Below are 22,831 nucleotides of genomic sequence, written 5' to 3' on the forward strand. Positions count from 1 at the left end.
GAGCCGCCTCACTTGGTAGAGAGCAGGTTGTTGAGCAGCACACTCTTAGGAAAGTCTAGAGGTAAGGTAGCTATAAGATCACTGCTGCTATCTGAGGGAGCCGCCTCACTTGGTAGAGAGCAGGTTGTTGAGCAGCACACTCTTAGGAAAGTCTAGAGGTAAGGTAGCTATAAGATCACTGCTGCTATCTGAGGGAGCCGCCTCACTTGGTAGAGAGCAGGTTGTTGAGCAGCACACTCTTAGGAAAGTCTAGAGGTAAGGTAGCTATAAGATCACTGCTGCTATCTGAGGGAGCCGCCTCACTTGGTAGAGAGCAGGTTGTTGAGCAGCACACTCTTAGGAAAGTCTAGAGGTAAGGTAGCTATAAGATCACTGCTGCTATCCGAGGGAGCCCCCTCACTTGGTAGTGAGCAGGTTGTTGAGCAGCACACTCTTAGGAAAGTCTAGAGGTAAGGTAGCTATAAGATCACTGCTGCTATCTGAGGGAGCCGCCTCACTTGGTAGAGAGCAGGTTGTTGAGCAGCACACTCTTAGGAAAGTCTAGAGGTAAGGTAGCTATAAGATCACTGCTGCTATCTGAGGGAGCCGCCTCACTTGGTAGAGAGCAGGTTGTTGAGTAGCACGCTCTTAGGAAAGTCTAGAGGTAAGGTAGCTATAAGATCACTGCTGCTATCTGAGGGAGCCCCCTCACTTGGTAGAGAGCAGGTTGTTGAGCAGCACACTCTTAGGAAAGTCTAGAGGTAAGGTAGCTATAAGATCACTGCTGCTATCTGAGGGAGCCGCCTCACTTGGTAGAGAGCAGGTTGTTGAGCAGCACACTCTTAGGAAAGTCTAGAGGTAATGTAGCTATAAGATCACTGCTGCTATCTGAGGGAGCCGCCTCACTTGGTAGGTTGTACATCTTGTTTATCTTAGCCAGCAGTGACTTGTCCAGCTTACTCGCCTCATCCTCTGTGGGACGTTTATTTGTTAGATAGCTGATCAACATTAATCAAACAATCTGATATTATTTTAAATCAATTTCCAACTTATTCATCAACAAAATGATTAATCGACCAATCTATTAAGTAATTAATTAAGGGCCCCCCCCCCTTAACACACCGTTACCATAGTAACGTAACATACCTTTGTTTTCAGGACAGTAGATTGCCACATTGGACTGCCCGAACACGAAGCGTACAGAGGACCGGTTAAAACATTGAATAATAGAATCTAGCAACAGGAATCTGAAACACAACAAGTTAATTATTAATCATTAATAACTAGGTAATTATTGATATTCAACATTTTCAAATTAATGGTAACGCTTCCTGGTAAGTTGTTTATAATTTCAACTAGATAATAAATGTATAGAAGTTATATAAAACAATCTTACTTCCAAAGTTTCATGCTTAGCTTACGTAAGTTTAAAATTCATGAAATATTAAATAATAAGTTACTTACATTTTATCAGGGCTAATAACGACGTATATAAGAATAGGGGTGACAGTACACTGTACAAGGTGAATATCATCTCCTGTCTTCAGCTGCAGTAACTCTAGTGCCACCCTGAAAAATGGGGCGGTTATAAACTAGCCAATCAGAGCGCTGTATTCACAGCACGTGACACAAACCAACCAATGAGAGCACAGTATTAACACCACGTGACACAAACCAACCAATGAGAGCACAGTTTTCACACCACGTGATTCAAACCAGCCAATCAGAGCACAGTATACACACCACGTGACACAAACCAACCAATGAGAGCACAGTTTTCACACCACGTGATTCAAACCAGCCAATCAGAGCACAGTATACACACCACGTGACACACACCAGCCAATCAGAACACAGTATTCACACCACGTGATTCAAACCAGCCAATCAGAGCACAGTATTCACACCACGTGATTCAAACCAGCCAATCAGAGCACAGTATACACACCACGTGACACAAACCAGCCAATGAGAGCACAGTATACACACCACGTGACACAAACCAACCAATCAGAGCACAGTATTCACACCACGTGACACAAACCAACCAATCAGAGCACAGTATACCTGAGTCTGGTATCTGATTTGAGAAGCTGGTTGAGGTCTGGTACTAGAGGGCTGGGAGCTAAAGTCCAGCCAGCTCCAGTTAACAATCCCTCTCCTGTATTAGCTACCAACTCTGCTGCTCCTCCCAGTGGTTTGGTTACCATGCCAACCAGGCCCTTAGATACACCCGTTACTAATCCCCTGGTAGCTCCCACTATCCCATCTGATGCTCCGATATCCTGAACATTTGTAAATGTGAACTAACAATGATAATATAATAATAATTACAATACTTGTTACTTATTTACTCATCTAAACCTGCCAAACATTACTAACACTAGCAATTAACACTACATTACCTGTATAGGTTGGTGAACTAGACCGGCTACAGCAGATAACAAGTGTAACCCCAGTCCTGTGAGACCTTTAGACAGGCCCGAACCAAAGTGAGAGGCTTTGTAACTCCTCCTGTGTATCGCACACAGGGACCTGTGTCTGGGAACAGAGGTGTTATTAGGTAACTTATAATGTTATAATAACAGGGGTGTTATTGGTTAACTTATAATGTTATAATGATAATCAGGATTACAAGATCATAGGGTAATGATGACGTCATATCAGATAATGATGACGTCATATAGGGTAACGATGACGTCATATTAAATAATAATGACGTCATTTAGGGTAATAATGACGTCATTTAGGGTTATGATTACGTCATATAGGATAACGATGACGTTATATTAGATAATGATGACGTCACAACTCACCCCTCGTCCAGAGACATTCTGTCCATATTTCTACTGATACTGACCGCCAGATTAGTGACACTCGTTATTACTCCTGTTCCTACAATTAGACACGGTTATTTTTTAATAAATATTAAACAGGGGTACAATTTGGGTCTGTTGGTAGGGAGTGTGTTAACTAAACGTTAACAGTGTGTTAACAGTGCGTTAACAGTGTTAACTGTGCGTTAACAGTGTGTTAACAGTTAAATACTTATTTGGTTGATCTGCTTAACTAAGTAATTTAAACAATACAACCGCAGTTCAGCTTATGTAAGTTTGGAAAATGTTTATTATCAGACAGTTGTAAAACCTGATAAAACAAAATTATATTAAAGAGAGAAATAACCAACCTATATTTCTGGCAAGAGAAGCGGATCCGGCAGCAATACCACTCACAAACGCAGTGGGACCTCTTGTCAGACCTGGGGAGAAAGTAACCAATCAGAGCACTGTATTCACACCATGTGACACGAACCAAGCAATCAGAGCACTGTAATCACACCACGTGACACAAACTAACCAATCAGAACACAGTAATCACATCACGTGACATAAACTGACCAATTCACACCACGTGACATACAGTTTGTTTTGGATGCTTCTTGATACAGTAAACATGTTGTTATGAAGTGAAGATACACGTATAGTATTATATAGATACAGTACTGACCCTCGTAAGGCAGGAACACCAGATCTCTAACTCCAGTTAGTGTGCTCCTAATCATGAGACCAGGCGAGCCGAGCAGGTCCAGGGAGGCTAGTGCCCACCCTGCCTGGAGGATGGTATCACTGGCGTACTTAGCTAGAATAACCTGGGGGAGGGATGTGTTTACTATACGAGCAGGTCCAGGGAGGCTAGTGCCCACCCTGCCTGGAGGATGGTATCACTGGCGTACTTAGCTAGAATAACCTGGGAGAGGGATGTGTTTACTATACGAGCAGGTCCAGGGAGGCTAGTGCCCACCCTGCCTGGAGGATGGTATCACTGGCGTACTTAGCTAGAATAACCTGGGGGAGGGATGTGTTTACTATACGAGCAGGTCCAGGGAGGCTAGTGCCCACCCTGCCTGGAGGATGGTATCACTGGCGTACTTAGCTAGAATAACCTGGGGGAGGGATGTGTTTACTATACGAGCAGGTCCAGGGAGGCTAGTGCCCACCCTGCCTGGAGGATGGTATCACTGGCGTACTTAGCTAGAATAACCTGGGGGAGGGATGTGTTTACTATACGAGCAGGTCCAGGGAGGCTAGTGCCCACCCTGCCTGGAGGATGGTATCACTGGCGTACTTAGCTAGAATAACCTGGGGGAGGGATGTGTTTACTATACGAGCAGGTCCAGGGAGGCTAGTGCCCACCCTGCCTGGAGGATGGTATCACTGGCGTACTTAGCTAGAATAACCTGGGGGAGGGATGTGTTTACTATACGAGCAGGTCCAGGGAGGCTAGTGCCCACCCTGCCTGGAGGATGGTATCACTGGCGTACTTAGCTAGAATAACCTGGGGGAGGGATGTGTTTACTATACGAGCAGGTCCAGGGAGGCTAGTGCCCACCCTGCCTGGAGGATGGTATCACTGGCGTACTTAGCTAGAATAACCTGGGGGAGGGATGTGTTTACTATACGAGCAGGTCCAGGGAGGCTAGTGCCCACCCTGCCTGGAGGATGGTATCACTGGCGTACTTAGCTAGAATAACCTGGGGGAGGGATGTGTTTACTATACGAGCAGGTCCAGGGAGGCTAGTGCCCACCCTGCCTGGAGGATGGTATCACTGGCGTACTTAGCTAGAATAACCTGGGGGAGGGATGTGTTTACTATACGAGCAGGTCCAGGGAGGCTAGTGCCCACCCTGCCTGGAGGATGGTATCACTGGCGTACTTAGCTAGAATAACCTGGGGGAGGGATGTGTTTACTATACGAGCAGGTCCAGGGAGGCTAGTGCCCACCCTGCCTGGAGGATGGTATCACTGGCGTACTTAGCTAGAATAACCTGGGGGAGGGATGTGTTTACTATACGAGCAGGTCCAGGGAGGCTAGTGCCCACCCTGCCTGGAGGATGGTATCACTGGCGTACTTAGCTAGAATAACCTGGGGGAGGGATGTGTTTACTATACGAGCAGGTCCAGGGAGGCTAGTGCCCACCCTGCCTGGAGGATGGTATCACTGGCGTACTTAGCTAGAATAACCTGGGGGAGGGATGTGTTTACTATACGAGCAGGTCCAGGGAGGCTAGTGCCCACCCTGCCTGGAGGATGGTATCACTGGCGTACTTAGCTAGAATAACCTGGGGGAGGGATGTGTTTACTATACGAGCAGGTCCAGGGAGGCTAGTGCCCACCCTGCCTGGAGGATGGTATCACTGGCGTACTTAGCTAGAATAACCTGGGGGAGGGATGTGTTTACTATACGAGCAGGTCCAGGGAGGCTAGTGCCCACCCTGCCTGGAGGATGGTATCACTGGCGTACTTAGCTAGAATAACCTGGGGGAGGGATGTGTTTACTATACGAGCAGGTCCAGGGAGGCTAGTGCCCACCCTGCCTGGAGGATGGTATCACTGGCGTACTTAGCTAGAATAACCTGGGGGAGGGATGTGTTTACTATACGAGCAGGTCCAGGGAGGCTAGTGCCCACCCTGCCTGGAGGATGGTATCACTGGCGTACTTAGCTAGAATAACCTGGGGGAGGGATGTGTTTACTATACGAGCAGGTCCAGGGAGGCTAGTGCCCACCCTGCCTGGAGGATGGTATCACTGGCGTACTTAGCTAGAATAACCTGGGGGAGGGATGTGTTTACTATACGAGCAGGTCCAGGGAGGCTAGTGCCCACCCTGCCTGGAGGATGGTATCACTGGCGTACTTAGCTAGAATAACCTGGGGGAGGGATGTGTTTACTATACGAGCAGGTCCAGGGAGGCTAGTGCCCACCCTGCCTGGAGGATGGTATCACTGGCGTACTTAGCTAGAATAACCTGGGGGAGGGATGTGTTTACTATACGAGCAGGTCCAGGGAGGCTAGTGCCCACCCTGCCTGGAGGATGGTATCACTGGCGTACTTAGCTAGAATAACCTGGGGGAGGGATGTGTTTACTATACGAGCAGGTCCAGGGAGGCTAGTGCCCACCCTGCCTGGAGGATGGTATCACTGGCGTACTTAGCTAGAATAACCTGGGGGAGGGATGTGTTTACTATACGAGCAGGTCCAGGGAGGCTAGTGCCCACCCTGCCTGGAGGATGGTATCACTGGCGTACTTAGCTAGAATAACCTGGGGGAGGGATGTGTTTACTATACGAGCAGGTCCAGGGAGGCTAGTGCCCACCCTGCCTGGAGGATGGTATCACTGGCGTACTTAGCTAGAATAACCTGGGGGAGGGATGTGTTTACTATACGAGCAGGTCCAGGGAGGCTAGTGCCCACCCTGCCTGGAGGATGGTATCACTGGCGTACTTAGCTAGAATAACCTGGGGGAGGGATTAGTTTACTATACGAGCAGGTCCAGGGAGGCTAGTGCCCACCCTGCCTGGAGGATGGTATCACTGGCGTACTTAGCTAGAATAACCTGGGGGAGGGATGTGTTTACTATACGAGCAGGTCCAGGGAGGCTAGTGCCCACCCTACCTGGAGGATGGTATCACTGGCGTACTTAGCTAGAATAACCTGGGGGAGGGATGTGTTTAATAAGAATACTCACAGTGAGAGTAAGTGCAGCAACTAGAACGCACTATTACTATTATTATTATTAGAACGCACTACTACTACTACTACTACTAAGAGTTGGGAAGTATATTAATGAACATATGAAATGGTGTTTAATGGTGGGTAACCTCGCAACTGGTAACCTCATTATATTTAGTTTTTATAGGGTAACCTCGCAACTGGTAACCTCATTATATTTAGTTTTTATAGGGTAACCTCGCAACTGGTAACCTCATTATATTTAGTTTTTATAGGGTAACCTCGCAACTGGTAACCTCATTATATTTAGTTTTTATAGGGTAACCTCGCAACTGGTAACCTCATTATATTTAGTTTTTATAGGGTAACCTCGCAACTGGTAACCTCATTATATGGGGGGGGGGGGGGGGGGGGGTGTAACCCAAAAAAACCCAACCCCTACCCAAGAAAAGGTAATACTGGGATTGGGTTTTTTTGGGTTTTTTAAACAAAATTTAAACAAAATTCTAGCCATTTCATTAATTGTATTGAATGTGAATTATTTCCCACTGAGTCTTACCTACGTGTTGTTCTCATGTCTTAACTTAATAGATAGTTTACATAGTATATGAGTGTGTTTATATTGATAGTATGTTATCACGATAGCAAACAGGATGTCTCGATCATCGAGATATAATCCATATTAATGCACAAAGTGGAAATGTGGCAAATGTGTTCTCCTGTCATGGAAGGAGGCTATGACGAAGGTCAAGGGCAAGTCAAAGCACATGACTTAAATTACTTGACTTAAGGCGGCTTCAGAGTCCGAGTCTCAATGATGTGTCTCCAAAGCTTTCTGTCCGCCATAAGCTCCTTAATCTCCCCAGTGTTCTTGAGTACGGTGTCACTTATTAGGTTATCGACGAAAGTGAGCGGTGGTCTGCCCCTCCCTCTGGTCCCATGGCTAGGTTCCCGAAGGAGAAGTTGGTGTACTGCCAGGTCATCACATCGCTGGATCTCTGGATGTGCCCAGCCGACCTCATTCTTCTGGCCTGTATCTTCGAACTATCTCTTGGGAGTGATTTAAAGACCTCTTTGTTGGTGCGATGTTCTCTCCAGTCCACGTTTAGGGCCATCCAAAGCATTTTACTGTAACATCCGTCTATTCTTTTCAAAGATTCTGTCATTGTCCACGTTTCCGTTCCATACAGGAAGATTGATTCAACTGTAGCCTTGAAACAGACGGATCTTTAAATCTCGGCGCAAATTGGACCTCCATATAGCCTTCATTTTGTGGTAGGCAGCCCATGCCTTGGCCTTGCGTACCCTAAAGTCGTGCTCTGTTGTACTTATCCAGGCTCCTGGGTAGAAAAAATCCTCAACTTCCTCTAAGGCATGTCCGTCCTTAGAAGTTATTGTGTGTGGCTCCTCTTCTACTAAATTAACAGTAAGATGCTTGGTTTTAGACAAAAGAGATTTTCTGCCTCCTCATCAGATGAGGCTTCTGTAGGACTGTAGCATGTGATGACAGTGAGCCTGCGCTTTCCATTGAAAGACATGGTGAGGATCCTTGCGCTGTAAGATTTTATAAGACTTAAATAGCCTCATATGCTGTCCTCGTCAAGATGATTCCTACTCTCCCATTAGAAGCGCCAGCTGCGTTTCTCCACACAGATGAGGTCACTAGATGAATCCCTTTGTTCATCTTTTCTATCCTGGTAGGCTCAGAATGCACTACATGATGTTCTTGCAGGCCAAGGATGTGCAGTTTGATTCGAGAAAATAGTTCTGCAAGTTCTTAGTTCGATGCGTTTGTGCTGTTCTCTGGCTGTTCTTATGTTAAATGTGCTAACCTTAGCAGTCCTTTTACATGATACAATACAATTAATGTTCATATTTTTTTGATGTTTTCTTGTTTGACTTTCTGTAGAAATAGGTTGTCGTGTTGTGGAGACCGAGTTATCAGCTTCTGTAATAGCAGCGTAATTACCCCGGCAACCACTTCCACTAGAAAAATAAGGGGCTTTAACCCTTAAGCTGTTGATAAGATTCATATTGACTTTTCAGTTGGCTCACAATCCTGTGCAGTCCCCCTGCACATTGGCAGTGGATTGTGTTCTTAACTCTTGCGCCACTAAAAGAGTAAAAGGTTAAGGCAATCCGCTTGAACAAAAGCCATCTTTAACTCTCGCCATAATATCTTGGGTATCTTGAGCATGTAATTGCACGAACATATGCTATACAAGACAAATGTGACACTTCCTTTTTCTACCAAACAGCATCAGTTGTAATCCTTACCCAATCGTCACCTGCTCCAGTGTGGGACTTTCCGATTTTATCCCAAAAGCATAAGGAGGTTAGAGTGAGAAACAGAGCTACACTTTAGCGGGGACTAACCCTTCCCCTGACTACCTCGTTACCCGGTACCCCGGGCATAGGGAGCCGTAATCCTGACTACCAGAGTGTGGTCCAGTCTAGCTGGGTCATAGTAGACTAGGTTGAACAGGGTAACAGCCAACACCTCTTTAGCTACTGTGCAATCCACAGTAAAGATTTACGAGTCTCAAAGCCTCTTGTAGACCAAGAGTTAAGGAGTCAATAGATCAAATTATTGAACTTCCGGGGCTCCCGTCTCCCGTCGACCGTCCTGCCTTTAGCCTGGACCCCCTGTCCAGTATCCAGTCTTCACCACGTGGAGGTAGTGGCTTTCATCATGCTGTCCGATGAGTGTCTGGAAGAGGGCACCAGCAGGATACCCCTTTTCAAAGTTCTGGGAGCCTCACATCAGACCAGGGCTTCCACCCAGCTTCTATCCAGCGGTGACGCCTTGGGCCACCTAAGCTTCACACAACCATTGAAAGACCACCTGCCTACTTGTAAAAATGTTTATGATGCGATAAGGACACTGTAACTTTGAAGGAGAGGCTTTCCAACCATCTTCTGACGGAGCAGAGAGTGACGAAGCGGAAACAGATGATGAAGAATAGATGTGGAGGATATTGACTCATCAGAGGAATGGGCGAAAATAGTAACTGTGTATGGTGATGCTCTGCATCATGATACGGCTGTTGAGGTTTGCCTCAATGGAGGGCGAGATCGAATGCCATCCCAATCAAGATTTTAGCGACTCCAGGGCTATAAACAAGCGAAGATATCACTTAATATCACATGTGATCACGCAGCTGATGGTAACTGCAAGATTCTTTCAGTTGGAGATAGAGCATTTGTTTCTCGTTAAGCGGATGATCAGGAAAACGGAAACAGAGATCGTGAAGGTGAGAAGAAAAGGCTTTATTCCTCTCGTACCGGTTGCGGTCAGGGTTGGGGTCATCAGTGAGTTGCGTCCCTACTAACTCAATTTGCCATGGCCATCGAAGTGAGCATTACATATGGCTGATATCATATCTGGATGGCCAACTTCTTCTGAGCACATCAGTGAATAAAATAACTGCTTTTGGGTGATATTTAAGCGATTATATCTATTTGATGATGTTTGTAGTGATGAACACCAACAGTGATGTTGTACTAGATAATTGTTTTGCTAGGTGCCTAAATGATTTATTTCCTTCAAATGAAAAATTTGTAAAAAACCCAAAAAAACCCAACTCCTACCCTAGAAAAGGTCATACTGGGATTGGGTTTTTTTGGGTTACTCCCCCTTATATTTAGTTTTTATAGGGTAACCTCGCAACTGGTAACCTCATTATATTTAGTTTTTATATGGGTAACCTCGCAACTGGTAACCTCATTATATTTAGTTTTTATAGGGTAACCTCGCAACTGGTAACCTCATTATATTTAGTTTTATAGGGTAACCTCGCAACTGGTAACCTCATTATATTTAGTTTCTATAGGGTAACCTCGCAACTGGTAACCTCATTATATTTAGTTTCTATAGGGTAACCTCGCAACTGGTAACCTCATTATATTTAGTTTCTATAGGGTAACCTCGCAACTGGTAACCTCATTATATTTAGTTTCTATAGGTAACCTCGCAACTGGTAACCTCATTATATTTAGTTTTAATAGGGTAACCTCGCAACTGGTAACCTCATTATATTTAGTTTTTATAGGGTAACCTCGCAACTGGTAACCTCATTATATTTAGTTTTTATAGGGTAACCTCGCAACTGGTAACCTCATTATATTTAGTATTTTATAGGGTAACCTCGCAACTGGTAACCTCATTATATTTAGTTTTTATAGGGTAACCTCGCAACTGGTAACCTCATTATATTTAGTTTTTATTAGGGTAACCTCGCAACTGGTAACCTCATTATATTTAGTTTTTATAGGGTAACCTCGCAACTGGTAACCTCATTATATTTAGTTTTTATAGGGTAACCTCGCAACTGGTAACCTCATTATATTTAGTTTTTATAGGGTAACCCTCGCAAACTGGTAACCTCCATTATATTTAGTTTTTATAGGGTAACCTCGCAACTGGTAACCTCATTATATTTAGTTTCTATAGGGTAACCTCGCAACTGGTAACCTCATTATATTTAGTTTTTATAGGGTAAACCTCGCAACTGGTAACCTCATTATATTTAGTTTTTACAGGGTAACCTCGCAACTGGTAACCTCATTATATTTAGTTTATATAGGGTAACCTCGCAACTGGTAACCTCATTATATTTAGTTTTTATAGGGTAACCTCGCAACTGGTAACCTCATTATATTTAGTTTCTATAGGGTAACCTCGCAACTGGTAACCTCATTATATTTAGTTTTTATAGGGTAACCTCGCAACTGATAACCTCATTATATTTAGTTTTTATAGGGTAACCTCGCAACTGGTAACCTCATTATATTTAGTTTTTATAGGGTAACCTCGCAACTGGTAACCTCATTATATTTAGTTTTTATAGGGTAACCTCGCAACTGGTAACCTCATTATATTTAGTTTCTATAGGGTAACCTCGCAACTGGTAACCTCATTATATTTAGGTTTCTATAGGGTTACCTCGCAATGGTAACCTCATTATATTTAGTTTCTATAGGGTAACCTCGAACTGGTAACCTCATTATATTAGTTTCTATAGGGTAACCTCGGCAACTGGTAACCTCCATTATATTTAGTTTTTATAGGGTAACCTCGCAACTGGTAACCTCATTATATTTAGTTTTTATAGGGTAACCTCGCAACTGGTAACCTCATTATATTTAGTTTTTATAGGGTAACCTCGCAACTGGTAACCTCATTATATTTAGTTTTTATAGGGTAACCTCGCAAACTGGTAACCTCATTATATTTAGTTTTTTATAGGGTAACCTCGCAACTGGTAACCTCATTATATTTAGTTTCTATAGGGTAACCTCGCAACTGGTAACCTCATTATATTTAGTTTTTATAGGGTTACCTCGCAACTGGTAACCTCATTATATTTAGTTTTTATAGGGTAACCTCGCAACTGGTAACCTCATTATATTTAGTTTTTTATAGGGTAACCTCGCAACTGGTAACCTCATCATATTTAGTTTTTATAGGGTAACTCGCAACTGGTAACCTCATTATATTTAGTTTTTACAGGGTACCTCGCAAACTGGTAACCTCATTATATTTAGTTTATATAGGGTAACCTCGCAACTGTAACCTCATTATATTTAGTTTTTTATAGGGTAACCTCGCAACTGGTAACCTCATATATTTAGTTTCTATAGGGTAACCTCGCAACTGGTAACCTCATTATATTTAGTTTTTATAGGGTAACTCGCAACTGATAACCTCATTATATTTAGTTTTTATAGGGTAACCTCGCAACTGGTAACCTCATTATATTTAGTTTTTATAGGGTAACCTCGCAACTGGTAACCTCATTATATTTAGTTTTATAGGGTAACCTCGCAACTGGTAACCTCATTATATTTAGTTTTTATAGGGTAACCTCGCAACTGGTAACCTCATTATATTTAGTTTCTATAGGGTAACCTCGCAACTGGTAACCTCATTATATTTAGTTTCTATAGGGTTACCTCGCAACTGGTAACCTCATTATATTTAGTTTCTATAGGGTAACCTCGCAACTGGTAACCTCATTATATTTAGTTTTTATAGGGTAACCTCGCAACTGGTAACCTCATTATATTTAGTTTTTATAGGGTAACCTCGCAACTGGTAACCTCATTATATTTAGTTTTTATAGGGTAACCTCGCAACTGGTAACCTCATTATATTTAGTTTTTATAGGGTAACCTCGCAACTGGTAACCTCATTATATTTAGTTTTTATAGGGTAACCTCGCAACTGGTAACCTCATTATATTTAGTTTTTATAGGGTAACCTCGCAACTGGTAACCTCATTATATTTAGTTTCTATAGGGTAACCTCGCAACTGGTAACCTCATTATATTTAGTTTTTATAGGGTTACCTCGCAACTGGTAACCTCATTATATTTAGTTTTTATAGGGTAACCTCGCAACTGGTAACCTCATTATATTTAGTTTTTATAGGGTAACCTCGCAACTGGTAACCTCATTATATTTAGTTTTTATAGGGTAACCTCGCAACTGGTAACCTCATTATATTTAGTTTTATAGGGTAACCTCGCAACTGGTAACCTCATTATATTTAGTTTTTATAGGGTAACCTCGCAACTGGTAACCTCATTATATTTAGTTTTTATAGGGTAACCTCGCAACTGGTAACCTCATTATATTTAGTTTTTATAGGGTAACCTCGCAACTGCTAACCTCATTATATTCAGTTTTTATAGGGTAACCTCGCAACTGGTAACCTCATTATATTTAGTTTTTATAGGGTAACCTCGCAACTGGTAACCTCATTATATTTAGTTTTTATAGGGTAACCTCGCAACTGGTAACCTCATTATATTCAGTTTTTATAGGGTAACCTCGCAACTGGTAACCTCATTATATTCAGTTTTTATAGGGTAACCTCGCAACTGGTAACCTCATTATATTTAGTTTTTATAGGGTAACCTCGCAACTGGTAACCTCATTATATTTAGTTTTATAGGGTAACCTCGCAACTGGTAACCTCATTATATTTAGTTTTTATAGGGTACCTCGCAACTGGTAACCTCATTATATTTAGTTTTTATAGGGTAACCTCGCAACTGGTAACCTCATTATATTTAGTTTTTATAGGGTAACCTCGCAACTGGTAACCTCATTATATTTAGTTTTTATAGGGTAACCTCGCAACTGGTAACCTCATTATATTTAGTTTTTATAGGGTAACCTCGCAACTGGTAACCTCATTATATTTAGTTTTTATAGGGTAACCTCGCAACTGGTAACCTCATTATATTTAGTTTTTATAGGGTAACCTCGCAACTGGTAACCTCATTATATTTAGTTTTTATAGGGTAACCTCGCAACTGCTAACCTCATTATATTTAGTTTTTATAGGGTAACCTCGCAACTGGTAACCTCATTATATTTAGTTTTTATAGGGTAACCTCGCAACTGGTAACCTCATTATATTTAGTTTTTATAGGGTAACCTCGCAACTGGTAACCTCATTATATTTAGTTTTTATAGGGTAACCTCGCAACTGGTAACCTCATTATATTTAGTTTTTATAGGGTAACCTCGCAACTGGTAACCTCATTATATTTAGTTTTTATAGGGTAACCTCGCAACTGGTAACCTCATTATATTTAGTTTTTATAGGGTAACCTCGCAACTGGTAACCTCATTATATTTAGTTTTTATAGGGTAACCTCGCAACTGGTAACCTCATTATATTTAGTTTTTATAGGGTAACCTCGCAACTGGTAACCTCATTATATTTAGTTTTTATAGGGTAACCTCGCAACTGGTAACCTCATTATATTTAGTTTTTATAGGGTAACCTCGCAACTGGTAACCTCATTATATTTAGTTTTTATAGGGTAACCTCGCAACTGGTAACCTCATTATATTTAGTTTTTATAGGGTAACCTCGCAACTGGTAACCTCATTATATTTAGTTTTTATAGGGTAACCTCGCAACTGGTAACCTCATTATATTTAGTTTTTATAGGGTAACCTCGCAACTGGTAACCTCATTATATTTAGTTTTTATAGGGTAACCTCGCAACTGGTAACCTCATTATATTTAGTTTTTATAGGGTAACCTCGCAACTGGTAACCTCATTATATTTAGTTTTTATAGGGTAACCTCGCAACTGGTAACCTCATTATATTAGTTTTTATAGGGTAACCTCGCAACTGGTAACCTCATTTTATTTAGTTTTTATAGGGTAACCTCGCAACTGGTAACCTCATTATATTTAGTTTCTATAGGGTAACCTCGCAACTGGTAACCTCATTATATTTAGTTTCTATAGGGTAACCTCGCAACTGGTAACCTCATTATATTTAGTTTTTACAGGGTAACCTCGCAACTGGTAACCTCATTATATTTAGTTTATACAGGGTAACCTCGCAACTGGTAACCTCATTATATTTAGTTTTTATAGGGTAACCTCGCAACTGGTAACCTCATTATATTTAGTTTCTATAGGGTAACCTCGCAACTGGTAACCTCATTATATTTAGTTTCTATAGGGTAACCTCGCAACTGGTAACCTCATTATATTTAGTTTTTATAGGGTAACCTCGCAACTGGTAACCTCATTATATTTAGTTTTTATAGGGTAACCTCGCAACTGGTAACCTCATTATATTTAGTTTTTATAGGGTAACCTCGCAACTGGTAACTTCATTATATTTAGTTTTTATAGGGTAACCTCGCAACTGGTAACCTCATTATATTTAGTTTTTATAGGGTAACCTCGCAACTGGTAACCTCATTATATTTAGTTTTTATAGGGTAACCTCGCAACTGGTAACCTCATTATATTTAGTTTTTATAGGGTAACCTCGCAACTGGTAACCTCATTATATTTAGTTTTTATAGGGTAACCTCGCAACTGGTAACCTCATTATATTTAGTTTTTATAGGGTAACCTCGCAACTGGTAACCTCATTATATTAGTTTTTATAGGGTAACCTCGCAACTGGTAACCTCATTATATTTAGTTTTTATAGGGTAACCTCGCAACTGGTAACCTCATTATATTTAGTTTTTATAGGGTAACCTCGCAACTGGTAACCTCATTATATTTAGTTTTTATAGGGTAACCTCGCAACTGGTAACCTCATTATATTTAGTTTTTATAGGGTAACCTCGCAACTGGTAACCTCATTATATTTAGTTTTTATAGGGTAACCTCGCAACTGGTAACCTCATTTTATTTAGTTTTTATAGGGTAACCTCGCAACTGGTAACCTCATTATATTTAGTTTCTATAGGGTAACCTCGCAACTGGTAACCTCATTATATTTAGTTTCTATAGGGTAACCTCGCAACTGGTAACCTCATTATATTTAGTTTTTACAGGGTAACCTCGCAACTGGTAACCTCATTATATTTAGTTTATACAGGGTAACCTCGCAACTGGTAACCTCATTATATTTAGTTTTTATAGGGTAACCTCGCAACTGGTAACCTCATTATATTTAGTTTCTATAGGGTAACCTCGCAACTGGTAACCTCATTATATTTAGTTTCTATAGGGTAACCTCGCAACTGGTAACCTCATTATATTTAGTTTTTATAGGGTAACCTCGCAACTGGTAACCTCATTATATTTAGTTTTTATAGGGTAACCTCGCAACTGGTAACCTCATTATATTTAGTTTTTATAGGGTAACCTCGCAACTGGTAACCTCATTATATTTAGTTTTTATAGGGTAACCTCGCAACTGGTAACCTCATTATATTTAGTTTTTATAGGGTAACCTCGCAACTGGTAACCTCATTATATTTAGTTTTTATAGGGTAACCTCGCAACTGGTAACCTCATTATATTTAGTTTTTATAGGGTAACCTCGCAACTGGTAACCTCATTATATTTAGTTTTTATAGGGTAACCTCGCAACTGGTAACCTCATTATATTTAGTTTTTATAGGGTAACCTCGCAACTGGTAACCTCATTATATTTAGTTTTTATAGGGTAACCTCGCAACTGGTAACCTCATTATATTTAGTTTCTATAGGGTAACCTCGCAACTGGTAACCTCATTATATTTAGTTTTTATAGGGTAACCTCGCAACTGGTAACCTCATTATATTTAGTTTTTATAGGGTAACCTCGCAACTGGTAACCTCATTATATTTAGTTTCTATAGGGTAACCTCGCAACTGGTAACCTCATTATATTTAGTTTCTATAGGGTAACCTCGCAACTGGTAACCTCATTATATTTAGTTTCTATAGGGTAACCTCGCAACTGGTAACCTCATTATATTTAGTTTTTATAGGGTAACCTCGCAACTGGTAACCTCATTATATTTAGTTTTTATAGGGTAACCTCGCAACTGGTAACCTCATTATATTTAGTTTCTATAGGGTAACCTCGCAACTGGTAACCTCATTATATTTAGTTTCTATAGGGTAACCTCGCAACTGGTAACCTCATTATATTTAGTTTTTATAGGGTAACCTCGCAACTGGTAACCTCATTATATTTAGTTTCTATAGGGTAACCTCGCAACTGGTAACCTCATTATATTTAGTTTCTATAGGGTAACCTCGCAACTGGTAACCTCATTATATTTAGTTTCTATAGGGTAACCTCGCAACTGGTAACCTCATTATATTTAGTTTCTATAGGGTAACCTCGCAACTGGTAACCTCATTATATTTAGTTTCTATAGGGTAACCTCGCAACTGGTAACCTCATTATATTTAGTTTTTATAGGGTAACCTCGCAACTGGTAACCTCATTATATTTAGTTTTTATAGGGTAACCTCGCAATACCCGGTTATGTCATGTATTAGTTCTCTACTAGAGTGAACTTAAGTAGCTCTGGAGCTGATCACGTGTTATTTCTCTTGTTCCTCGTTGGAGGGTTGCAGCAATCCACAGCTTCTAATTGGAGGACTAAATCTAATATTCTCCTAATCCACAGTGCTAATACAGTACTAGTACCACTAGCTCACTATTGTAGTAATTAGGAACCTACAGTTGTTGTAGTGTTCGTGTAATAACTTGGTCTACGCACAGTACATTTCAGCAGTAATAGTAATCAGTTCAGTGTTGGGGTATTGTCAGAGAGTTTGTTTAGAATAGTAAGATTAAGGAGAGTTAACCACACAACTCTTAAATAACAAAACTATCATTATGCTATAAAGAACAGTAGCAACGTTGATATTACTACTACTATTCAGCTGGGTTATTATCTTAATTATTAATATAATATTCTCTTGCCCCGACCTATTGATGATAGCTTTGGTGAGATCATGTCGTTAGAACCTGAAGAACCTGCAAAACTTGCAACTATTCCTGTGCTGTGGGACCAATTATTGTAGAATGAAGTACTGTTTGATAGATCTGTTTATTTGTTTATTTGACTCTTTCGTAAGATAAGAACAGTCAGAAGTATGTGAACAAGTTAGGAATAAAATTAAGAATAAAAGATACAAATTAATTGTTATAAGTTACTCCTAATATTTACCTGAGAGAAGTGCTCAGTAAGAGTGAAGAGTTTCTATTTACCTGAGAGAAGTGCTCAGTAAGAGTGAAGAGTTTCTATTTACCTGAGAGAAGTGCTCAGTAAGAGTGAAGAGTTTCTATTTACCTGAGAGAAGTGCTCAGTAAGAGTGAAAAGTTTCTATTTACCTGGGAGAAGTGCTCAGTAAGAGTGAAGAGTTTCTATTTACCTGGGAGAAGTGCTCAGTAAGAGTGAAGAGTTTCTATTTACCTGGGAGAAGTGCTCAGTAAGAGTGAAGAGTTTCTATTTACCTGAGAGAAGTGCTCAGTAAGAGTGAAGAGTTTCTATTTACCTGAGAGAAGTGCTCAGTAAGAGTGAAGAGTTTCTAATATTTACCTGAGAGAAGTGCTCAGTAAGAGTGAAAAGTTTCTATTTACCTGGGAGAAGTGCTCAGTAAGAGTGAAGAGTTTCTATTTACCTGGGAGAAGTGCTCAGTAAGAGTGAAGAGTTTCTATTTACCTGGGAGAAGTGCTCAGTAAGAGTGAAGAGTTTCTATTTACCTGAGAGAAGTGCTCAGTAAGAGTGAAGAGTTTCTATTTACCTGAGAGAAGTGCTCAGTAAGAGTGAAGAGTTTCTATTTACCTGGGAGAAGTGCTCAGTAAGAGTGAAGAGTTTCTATTTACCTGAGAGAAGTGCTCAGTAAGAGTGAAGAGTTTCTATTTACCTGAGAGAAGTGCTCAGTAAGAGTGAAGAGTTTCTAATATTTACCTGAGAGAAGTGCTCAGTAAGAGTGAAAAGTTTCTATTTACCTGGGAGAAGTGCTCAGTAAGAGTGAAGAGTTTCTATTTACCTGGGAGAAATGCTCAGTAAGAGTGAAGAGTTTCTATTTACCTGGGAGAAGTGCTCAGTAAGAGTGAAGAGTTTCTATTTACCTGAGAGAAGTGCTCAGTAAGAGTGAAGAGTTTCTATTTACCTGAGAGAAGTGCTCAGTAAGAGTGAAGAGTTTCTATTTACCTGAGAGAAGTGCTCAGTAAGAGTGAAGAGTTTCTATTTACCTGGGAGAAGTGCTCAGTAAGAGTGAAGAGTTTATATTTACCTGAGAGAAGTGCTCAGTAAGAGTGAAGAGTTTCTAATATTTACCTGAGAGAAGTGCTCAGTAAGAGTGAAGAGTTTCTATTTACCTGAGAGAAGTGCTCAGTAAGAGTGAAGAGTTTCTATTTACCTGAGAGAAGTGCTCAGTAAGAGTGAAGAGTTTCTATTTACCTGGGAGAAGTGCTCAGTAAGAGTGAAGAGTTTCTATTTACCTGAGAGAAGTGCTCAGTAAGAGTGAAGAGTTTCTTTACGCGGAACTGTTTGAACTTTAGAGGGATCTGATCCGCAGCCAGGAACAGCTTCACACTAGCGTGTACTCCTAGTTCTGAAACATTAACCAATCAGAGCACAGTATTCAAATGTGTAAAAAAGTGTATTTTACACTTTTTTACACTTTTAATTACACTTAACTAAATTATCTTCTAAAAATCTTCTTTTTTCCTATTATTTTCTAATCAGTCTTCACATAGTAAATTTGCGGTAAAACATACCTTTGGTGAGAAAAAAACCACGTTATACGTACTAGCCTATCAGAATCATTTGTGTTCTTCAGAAAGCAAGCAGCTTAATAAGGCTGCGCCGTAATAACAATTTTACCGGCACTTCATAAATAAACCTCATCAGTGATACAGTGACTACTACTACTATAATAGATACAGTGGAGATGGTAGTCTAATAATACTACTATCCCCCTCAGTGAAAGCAGGATTAATGAACGAATAGTGTGACATTGGGTTCTCAACCATGGTTCTGGGTGCCAGGAATGAGGTTATTAAAGCGGCGAAAATGACCGATTTTGGACTATTTATGAGCTTTTTTGCCCATTTTCATGAGATAAAGAATCAGGAAAGCTGCTCTAGATGATTGAAATGGTTGATACACCCAAATATTCGTGATATATGTGATTTTAATGAGAAAAATATGATCTCAGGGCCCATTTTATACCAAAATTTGCCAAAACCACTCGCACTTGTCAAAGCTTCCTCATTTTAGACACATTTAATGATTAATATGGTATCTAACTTATGGTGGATCTGATAGGAGTATGTCTTAGCTTCATTTTAAGCTATCAATGAGCATGCTGGTGTGTATGAAAGTACTTTAATCCTCCCGTCCATTGATATAGTCTGGGCCATGCGCGCGCGCGTGTTACAAGCATGAATTTTTTCCCTCAGTATCTATCTAAGCTTTTAAAGACATGATTTGAATGCTATCCTACTCAGCACATGAGTGCTACAGGATGGTGAAAGAATTTCCATGAAAAATCATTAAATGTGGAAGATATGAGGTCATCTCTATGCGCGCGCGCGCGCGTGTTACAAACACGATATCCTCAGTCCTTTCACATATAATGATATTTTGTTTAAAACTTAATCGATTCTGAACCAAAATTGCCAGAGGAAACAGATAGTGTAACTCAGAAAGACCACAATATAGTTTGTGAGATATCAAGGTTATACTCCAAAAATGTCACACCAGAAAACCCCTATTTTTGGTATATTTAACCTCATATCTCGAACGCGCAGTACTGGATTGAGCTAAACTTGGTCAGGTTTTGTAGCCCTGACTATCCTCGATCATATGGAACAGGAATAAAACTGTTTGGATGATATATCTTTATTATATTAGGCACTTAGTTATGAAAAGTCAGAATGTCATTAATACTGCTTTCACTGCCCTTTATAATCCCCCTGTTTTGTTGATTAATTTATTGAAGTTTTAATATCGGTGATCCGAATCACAAGGATTTTATTCCTTGTGTGAGAATCACAGCTATACACTTGTTAAGTTTGTGTGGTACTTATCACAGACTTGTCAAAATACTATATATTACCTCATCATATTAACCTAATCCCAGACTTATTGAAAGGAAAGGAATATCAAAAGTTATCTCGGCAACAAATCCAGTTGTCATGACAACATGACAAGTTGTCATGGCAACATGAGAAGTTGTCATGGCAATTTGCTATCAGCACTGGCATGCTCCAGTCTGATAAAGTTTATAATTTGTTATTGGTCCCAAATCAAATGTCACTTTCACCACAAACCACTATATTATTATAATGGGATATCTCCCGTGTTTTGACATATATAAAATACATGTCACCCACCTAGTCACGTGTCGGCACTTGTCCTGTAATATTAATAATAACTTACCGATATCGATGTCTGAAATAGAGAACAGGTTCACTGCTAGCGGCTCGTAAAGTTCTGACATCAAGGAGAGCACGAGGGCAGGCATTAGCGAGGGAGAGGGAGCTGTACCTCTCTCTGTATTGCTGTGTTGTTCCAGTTCAGGGGTGGTCACGTGACTTGTGTTCAGGTCACGTGATGCTACACGTGCAGTGTATTGTGAGAAAACATCTACCAGCTGATAGAGGAACAGGTCCTCTAAGTGCACGTGTATTTTACCCATGTGGAAGAGGAACTGGTGGACTGAGTTTTTAGCGTGGGTGTTATTGAAGGTGACAGTAGTTTTAAGGAAGGGTTCAGGACTGGCAATGGGGCCTACACGTACTGCTTTATCAGTAAATAACACAACTAAGTAATCGTAAGTCTGATCACGCAGGGAGTTATCTATCTGGATATCATCTATGAGGAATGTAAGTGATTGGTGGGCTGTATCCTCACTATCAGTTGTGGGAACTGTCGCGCTATCACTTGATTTGTCTACTGCACGTGCATGCGCGCTATCACGTGATTTGTCTGCTGCACGTGCATGCACGCAGTCAGGAGCGAGACTGCACGCCACGTTGCTGAGCCTGATCTGAGAAGCGAGAATGCTGTGCTCTGTGAAGAGGAACATATCCATCTGACTGACATTGAGGGAATACGACCAGTCTGATGACGTCACGTTTGATGACGTCACGTCACGTGGGGAGCCCGCTCCGTCACGTGACCTCTTGGTAGTCCGTCTACTCTCCACCATGAACTCTGACATGATACTCACTGTTACTAGGTTATCTTCGTTTCTCACGCAGATACCCACGTTATTGTCCTCGTCTATCTTTATTATTTCCAGCCTATCTGAACCACAAGATGACAAGTCGTGTGACTCTTCTAAATCATCTGATTGGTCACGTGTAGTGTGTGTAGTGTCACGTGTAGAGTGTGTAGTGTGTGAAGTGTCACGTGACCGAGGGTCCAGCTCTATTTTATGTGAGTTTATCAGGGCCTCCTGGGAACGCCTGTAGAACGCGAATGAGAGTTGAGGGATGAAGTCGTTTTCGTTGATGTCCTGAAGTTATATTATAGTATTATAGAGACATTTTAAAGCAGGGGCGTAACACTGGGTTAAAGCAGTGGTGTAACAATGGGTTAAAGCAGTGGTGTAACACTGGGTTAGAGCAGTGGCGTAACACTGGGTTAAAGCAGTGGCGTAACACTGGGTTAAAGCAGTGGCGTAACACTGGGTTAAAGCAGTGGCGTAACACTGGGTTAAAGCAGTGGCGTAACACTGGGTTAAAGCAGTGGCGTAACACTGGGTTAAAGCAGGGGCGTAACACTGGGTTAAAGCAGTGGCGTAACACTGGGTTAAAGCAGTGGCGTAACACTGGGTTAAAGCAGTGGCGTAACACTGGGTTAAAGCAGTGGCGTAACACTGTGTTAAAGCAGTGGCGTAACACTGTGTTAAAGTGCAGTGGCGTAACACTGGGTTAAAGCAGTGGCGTAACACTGGGTTAAAGCAGTGGCGTAACGAAGGGCCCCGCTGACCCCGCTGTGCGAGGGGGCAGTATTAGAGGGGGGGGGGGGGGGGGGGGGGAGGGGGGCAAAATCGTCGTTTGAATGTGGGACAATTTTGAAAAACTTAACTGAGGTTTT

General features: G+C 41.2%; 1 protein-coding gene across 1 annotated transcript in view; it reads right to left on the reverse strand.

The window, feature by feature from the left end:
- Window positions 1–453: 453 nt before the first annotated feature.
- The window catches only part of LOC134825413 (uncharacterized), a 146,966-nt gene continuing 124,588 nt past the window's right edge, over window positions 454–22,831 (reverse strand). Inside the window, exons 49-73 of the mRNA XM_063837589.1 lie at window positions 21,167–22,247; window positions 19,222–19,334; window positions 6,432–6,470; window positions 6,301–6,372; window positions 6,105–6,176; window positions 5,909–5,980; window positions 5,713–5,784; window positions 5,517–5,588; window positions 5,321–5,392; window positions 5,125–5,196; window positions 4,929–5,000; window positions 4,733–4,804; window positions 4,537–4,608; window positions 4,341–4,412; window positions 4,145–4,216; window positions 3,949–4,020; window positions 3,753–3,824; window positions 3,487–3,628; window positions 3,167–3,238; window positions 2,796–2,874; window positions 2,385–2,520; window positions 2,047–2,264; window positions 1,444–1,548; window positions 1,126–1,226; window positions 454–951 (exon numbers count right to left, since the gene is read on the reverse strand). Coding sequence (XP_063693659.1) covers window positions 785–951; window positions 1,126–1,226; window positions 1,444–1,548; window positions 2,047–2,264; window positions 2,385–2,520; window positions 2,796–2,874; window positions 3,167–3,238; window positions 3,487–3,628; window positions 3,753–3,824; window positions 3,949–4,020; window positions 4,145–4,216; window positions 4,341–4,412; window positions 4,537–4,608; window positions 4,733–4,804; window positions 4,929–5,000; window positions 5,125–5,196; window positions 5,321–5,392; window positions 5,517–5,588; window positions 5,713–5,784; window positions 5,909–5,980; window positions 6,105–6,176; window positions 6,301–6,372; window positions 6,432–6,470; window positions 19,222–19,334; window positions 21,167–22,247 — 3,261 coding nt within the window. The 3' untranslated portion in view covers window positions 454–784. The remainder of the gene's footprint in view (window positions 952–1,125; window positions 1,227–1,443; window positions 1,549–2,046; window positions 2,265–2,384; window positions 2,521–2,795; window positions 2,875–3,166; window positions 3,239–3,486; window positions 3,629–3,752; window positions 3,825–3,948; window positions 4,021–4,144; window positions 4,217–4,340; window positions 4,413–4,536; window positions 4,609–4,732; window positions 4,805–4,928; window positions 5,001–5,124; window positions 5,197–5,320; window positions 5,393–5,516; window positions 5,589–5,712; window positions 5,785–5,908; window positions 5,981–6,104; window positions 6,177–6,300; window positions 6,373–6,431; window positions 6,471–19,221; window positions 19,335–21,166; window positions 22,248–22,831) is intronic.

Source organism: Bolinopsis microptera, chromosome 13 (genome assembly GCF_026151205.1).
Source record: "Bolinopsis microptera isolate Bmic1 chromosome 13, MBARI_Bmic_1.0, whole genome shotgun sequence".
Taxonomy (NCBI): domain Eukaryota; kingdom Metazoa; phylum Ctenophora; class Tentaculata; order Lobata; family Bolinopsidae; genus Bolinopsis; species Bolinopsis microptera.